The following is a 5,885-nucleotide window of genomic DNA, read 5'->3' on the forward strand; positions in this document are numbered from 1 at the left end:
TAGAAGTTTTGTAACAAAAACAGGGGAGTAGTTAATCTTACAGTCCAGAAACAAAGGACCATAGTATCATCAAGGGAGAAGAGCACACGCGGAATGAGAGACCTTATCCAGAGAAGCAATGACACCAGAGATGGAGGCAGATATGAGGACATGGAGAGAGGGAGCAGCTGAGGACTCTAGATTCATGGAAAGTGAGGGACTAAGAGATAGTGGCCAGGAGGCAGACTTGCAGAATGTGCCCTTTGGTGGTGTAAATTATTGTACATGCCTGAGTGTTTAAAAAGAAAAAGCCAAAGTGAATAGAGAGAAACACTGTTAACTAATGGTACATGGAGGGGATTATAATCATTGTAATGAAACAAGGTGTATGATTGGTTGAATGTAAAACTGATGATCTGCCCTGTAAACTTCTACTCAATCCACAATAAAAACCTTAAATAAAAAAAAAATTTTTTTAAAGTCTGAGGAGAGAAGCAAGGAGCTGACATTCTCTATGTGAGTGGGACTACAAAATTATTTTCAAATCAGAAAGAAGGCAGGAGTTTGTAAAGGCCTGGACCATGATAGTGGCAGTGGAAATGGAGAGGTATGTGCCCAAAATGAGCTCTAAAAAATCCTTTACACCATTAAGATTTAGGAGATGGGATAGGGTAGCTAGAGCTCAATGACAGGGTAGTATTTATTGTTGGGCTTTCTCCTTTATCTTTGTATCTTCTGAGATTCTTGTCCTTTCCTGGCCAATTTTCCTATATAATCTCTTTCCATTCCCATTCCCTATTAAGGCTTTGTGAAAACACAATTTACTATTTACAATGATGTTCAAAATATTCAAGGAGCTCTGGTAGCATAGTGGTTATGAGTAGGGCTACTAACATCAAGGTCAGCAGTTAGAAACTACCAGCTGTTCCGTGGGAGAAAGATGAGGCTTTCTGCTCCCATAAAAATTTACAGCCTCCAAAACTCTATGCAGGATCACTATGAGTTGGAACCAACTCCATGGCACACCACCAAACCATATAAATAATGAAGAAGAATGATTCAAAGATATTTCTGAGGTTTTCTAGGTTAGAAGTTGTAATCATTTTAGGGAAAGATAAGCAACTAAGTGTTCAGCCTTGTTAATGTTCAGATGCCTGTTTGACATCTGCTGGAGATGTCCAATAGATTTTTCCCCCCTTCATTATTAATCTAAAATTCAAGACAACTGTCTGGGCTGAATTTTGACAGCGAGGACCAGAACTTGGGTGATACAAGCCATTTTCAGGAGACCTTGAGAGATAGTGCCTCCTTAAAGGTCGTGCCCCAGGTTCCTTACTTGTCTTACCCTAGTCCTGGCCCTGCTGTGGGGTCATATGAAAGTTAATCTTGAATGAATGGTTCACCAAGAAATTAGTAGAGTAGAAGAAGATCCCCGGGATCACCAACATTTAAGGACTAGAAAGGAAATTTAGCAAAGGGCATTGAAAATGGGTGGTTTGAAGGATAAAAGGAAGATCAGGGGAAAGAATGTTCTTGAAGCTAAGAGGAGACGATAATGCCCAGAAAAGAAGAGTAATCTAAAGCCAATCATTTAGATGAGGCCTAAAGAGCAATTATCTGGTTTGGAAAGTTGATGGTCAATAGTGGCCTTGATATCGCTTCAGCAAGTAGAACAAGTAGGTAGGCAGGTCGAATCTACATTTCAAGACTCAAGACTGAAAAGTAGATAAGTAATCAATGTTTATTGGGTAAATAAATATATGAGGGGAAAGAAGAGGTACACATATATAGATTAGTCACCTTACATGTTTGGAGACGAAGGCTTGGAGGGAAAAGTAAGATTCAAAGCTTTATTTATTTATTATTGTGAGAGAGGCGTGCATGTGTCTGGAAGATGAGGGAAAGGCTTCAGTGAAGAAGAGGATGTAGAGGGTCCGAGAAAGGTTGTACTTATAATTGCTATTGTGGAGGATGGGGTAGTAGGTCCCCTTGTGTGCCAGAAAGAATTAGGGAGATGTGTTGAGGTATCCAGACAATTGTAATGGACCAGCTGGCATTGGTATAAGACTCAACTGAAGCTCTTATCCATGGAGGGTACTTACTTTTGTGATTACCAGAAGGATAATAATCCATGAAGGTCATACACTTTGTAAAAAATTCATCAAAATTGAAAGTAGAGGGTGGTTTTAAGAAGTTTACCTAAATAAAATGAGAAAAATGTGGTTATTCTGAGGGTTGTCTAGTCCTCTGAGTGTAATTTCTCAGCAGAAAGGGCAGGGCGTATGTTTTTGAATGACCAGGTCATGGTAAATAGTTAATGGCATATTTAAACACTGAAGACAGTGTAGTTGCTCAGAAGGATAAGACCTGGACTGGGAATCACAAGGTCCACAGTTTGAACCCACCAGTTTCTCTACAGGATAAAGATGAGGCTTTCTGCTCCCACAAAGATTTATAGACTAGGAAACTCTATACAGGGTCACTATGAGTTGGAACTGAGTTGATGACACTTAGACAACAACAACAAACACTGAAGATAATCAAATTGAATGTGATTACACTAAAACATCTCTTCAATTACTCTTCAAGCTCTCAATCTTCAGTATATGTAAAGGGCCAGTGCACTGGAAAATAACGTATATTGTACTGTTGTTGGATTGAGGGTAGATGAGTTGGTGTGGTGGTACCTCCCATCTTTCCCAATATCTACATGGATTCTTGATCTTTTCTTTCTGAGGTCCCATTATCTTGGTTCAGATAATAATATAGCCCTCTTCCCCTTCTCATGCCCTCAAACTGCTCCTCTAATTGACCATATCTCAAGGACAGTTTTGCTAACAATCTTAACTTTCTACTAAGCAGGCACTTGGGGATGGTTTCTCCTCTCTTATTGCTACTAAATTTTGCTGCGTTTGCTCATTTCCAATCTATCTCCTTCAGTAATCCCTGCACCTCTGGTTCTAAGTGTATGGTTATTGAAAGTCTGAGCCAATAACCGTCCTCATTACTCCTCCCTTCTGTTCTTAATGAATAACCAGGAATTCCTTCCTGTTCCTTAAACAAGGTCACCAGTTCTCCAAAAGGCTCAATACCCAAATTCTGCATCTTTAGTTACCCACAGAGAGAATGATTATTTCCTCCTTGAATTCCCTAGTCTGTGCTAACCCCAGAGGAAATATCCCAGATTAAAGCCTTTTAAATCTAAAACCTGAATGATCCAATAGCTCCAATAGCTCCATAGAACCAGCCTTCCCAATGGCTCTTCTGGCAGAAGGTCCCATGTGTAGATTACCAAAACTTTCTGTGAATGGCAGCACCATACCTACCTTAACTGCTCTCTGGTCTGGAATCCTCTCAATTTCAACCATGTTCCGGTCACAGAGCTGCCAGCAGTTTGGTGACAGAATGACTTCATTCATCTGTGCCATGTTCTGTGCAAAGCGCACATCATCCACTGGCTGGCCAATCACCAGAAAGTAGTTGCGTTTTTCATCTCCAAAGACCAGAATGCTGATGTGGCCAGCCGACAATCCTGATAAGAAGGCAAGCAATCAGTTTGTATAGGAAGTTCTCTGTTATTTTTTGGCAGCATTGGTTCTTAGGAAAATGAGAATTTTGGTGAGTGTATTTCAGAACAAAATCCAGGCTTCTAAAATTTAACATAGGGGTACAGGCGGGGCTTGATGGCGGCTAAGGTGGAGGTGCAGTGAAGTTCTCAGTCAGCAATAACACAGAATACCAGGCAAAGCAGATCCAGGGCAGAGCTCCAAAACTAGAAAACACAGCGATAGGAATATTTTAAAAGTTAGAAGGCTTATAGCTTGTGGAAATTGGAGCTGAAGTAAAAAAGATTGCGTACTTTTGAATCTGCCAGGCCCGGCTTGGAGACCCAGAGCCGACATCTTGGGAGAGACCAAATGGCAAGACCAAGTGGGGGGAAGCAGAAACACCACGGAAAAACACCGTAGGAAACTTGGGTTAAAGGTGGACAATATACTTTGTCAGTTTTGCTTTGTTCTGATTTTCTTTTTGGTATCTGGTCATTGGTGCACCCACTGTTTGCACACTTTCGTTCTGGTAACTAGAGGGATAGCCTGAGCGAGTGGACACTCCCCAACCTCACCAATGGTGGGTTCTTCCTCCACGCATGTGCACAGGTACTCAGCCCTAGCACAGGCCCTGAACGTTTCTGATTTGTTTGTTTTTGTTCTGTTACTTAATACGGGAAAGGGCAGGACAGGGCTGTAGAGAGGGAAAGAGAGTTTAAAAACAAAACAGGCCAAAAATTAAATCAAAGCCTGAGGTACAGCATAACTATCAACACTGGCAGCTTGAAATCTCTCAGGCAGCTTTTAAAGCAAGAAGATGAAGAGAGGACTTTAAAGTCATAAACATATTAGACTACAAATTTTTTTATTTTTTTTTTATTTTAACCATTTCTTTAATGCAAAATTCAGTAACTTTAACTACATTCACTGTGTTGCACCTCCATTATCAGTATTCATTTCCAAAAGACCACCCCCACACACCATCACCCTAAATAGAAATTTAGTATTCCATCAGCAATCATTTCCTATTTCCTTGACCCTGGTAACAACTAATAAACTTTTGTCTCTATGCATCTTCCTATTCTAGCTAGTTTGTATGAGATCTTGCAGTAATTGCCCTTTGAGGTCAGACTTATTTCACTCAGCATAATCTTTCCAATTTCATCCATGTCATATCATGTATCACACATCTTCATTTACCTTTATGGTAGAATAATATTCCATTGTGTAAATAGGCCACATTTTGTTAATCTGTTCAGTTGTTAATGTGCTCTTGGGGCTGTTTCTGCCTTTTGCCTTTATGACTAAAGCTTCTGTGACACTGGTGGTGGTAGGTGCTGTTGAGTTGATTCCAACACAGAGCCATCCTATACACAACAGAACAAAGCACTGCCTTGTCCTGTGCCCTCCTTAGAATTGTTATGTTTGAGTGTGTTGTTGGTGCAACTGTCTGAATCCATCTCATTGAAGTTTCCCCTTTTTTCATTGATCCTTCACTTTACTAAGCATGTTGTCCTTCTCTGGGGACTGGTCCTTCCTGTCAACAGGTTCAAAGTACAAGAGACAAAGTGTCACCATAATAACTTCCAAAGAGCAAGCTGACTATACGTCTTTCAAAACAGATTTCTTTGTTCTGATAGTTCATGGTACTTTCAATAGACTTCACCAACACTGCAATTCAAATGCATTGATTACTCTATGGTCTTCCTTATTCATTGTCCAGCTTTTGCATGCACATGACTGGATTGAATACCATGGCTTGGGTCAGGTGCACTTTTTGAACGGTTTATTGTTTTGTTTTAAAATTATGTGATAGATTACATGGGAGAACATTAGTTTTACATTCATTCTATTGTATATCGTATCATTGCCATGGTTACAATCCCCTCCAGGCATGATCAACCAACCAAAGGGTATACCCTGCAAGCCTGCCCCCCACATGCCCCCAGTCTTCAGCACACAGTCCCTCTCCCTCTCTGGATTTAAAGTCCGCAGCTGTTCCCTCGCTCCACGTCATTGTCTCTGCCTCCATCTCAGGCATCACTGCTTCTCTAGGTAGGGTCCTGTTCTCTGCTCTTCTCTGTTGATGGTCCTAGGGACCTCCGCTCCTAGACTGGAAAGTTAATCACGCCCCTCCTTGCTATAAAATGTCTACCTTTACATTTCTAACCCTCACAATCAGTTCTGATAACAATTATTCACTATTGTATCACAAGAGACCTGTCTGCATTTCATTTCATCAGCCCCGCATAGACAGATTGGATACTACTCGCTGGAGATTCTACCTTCCTCCAGGCCCTCTGGATCTAGGTTCCCTCTTGAAAGCTTGTAAGCCAGTCACTTCTTGCCTTTGTAGCC

At 41.0% G+C, this 5,885-nt stretch overlaps 1 protein-coding gene across 1 annotated transcript in view; it reads right to left on the reverse strand.

Moving 5' to 3' along the window:
• The window catches only part of ADCY10 (adenylate cyclase 10 (soluble)), a 135,141-nt gene that overhangs the window by 121,488 nt on the left and 7,768 nt on the right, over positions 1–5,885 (reverse strand). The window contains exons 5-6 of the mRNA XM_006872618.1: positions 3,306–3,511; positions 2,082–2,178 (exon numbers count right to left, since the gene is read on the reverse strand). Coding sequence (XP_006872680.1) covers positions 2,082–2,178; positions 3,306–3,511 — 303 coding nt within the window. The remainder of the gene's footprint in view (positions 1–2,081; positions 2,179–3,305; positions 3,512–5,885) is intronic.

The sequence above is a fragment of the Chrysochloris asiatica genome, unplaced genomic scaffold, assembly GCF_000296735.1.
Source record: "Chrysochloris asiatica unplaced genomic scaffold, ChrAsi1.0 scaffold00207, whole genome shotgun sequence".
Classification (NCBI taxonomy): Eukaryota; Metazoa; Chordata; class Mammalia; order Afrosoricida; family Chrysochloridae; genus Chrysochloris; species Chrysochloris asiatica.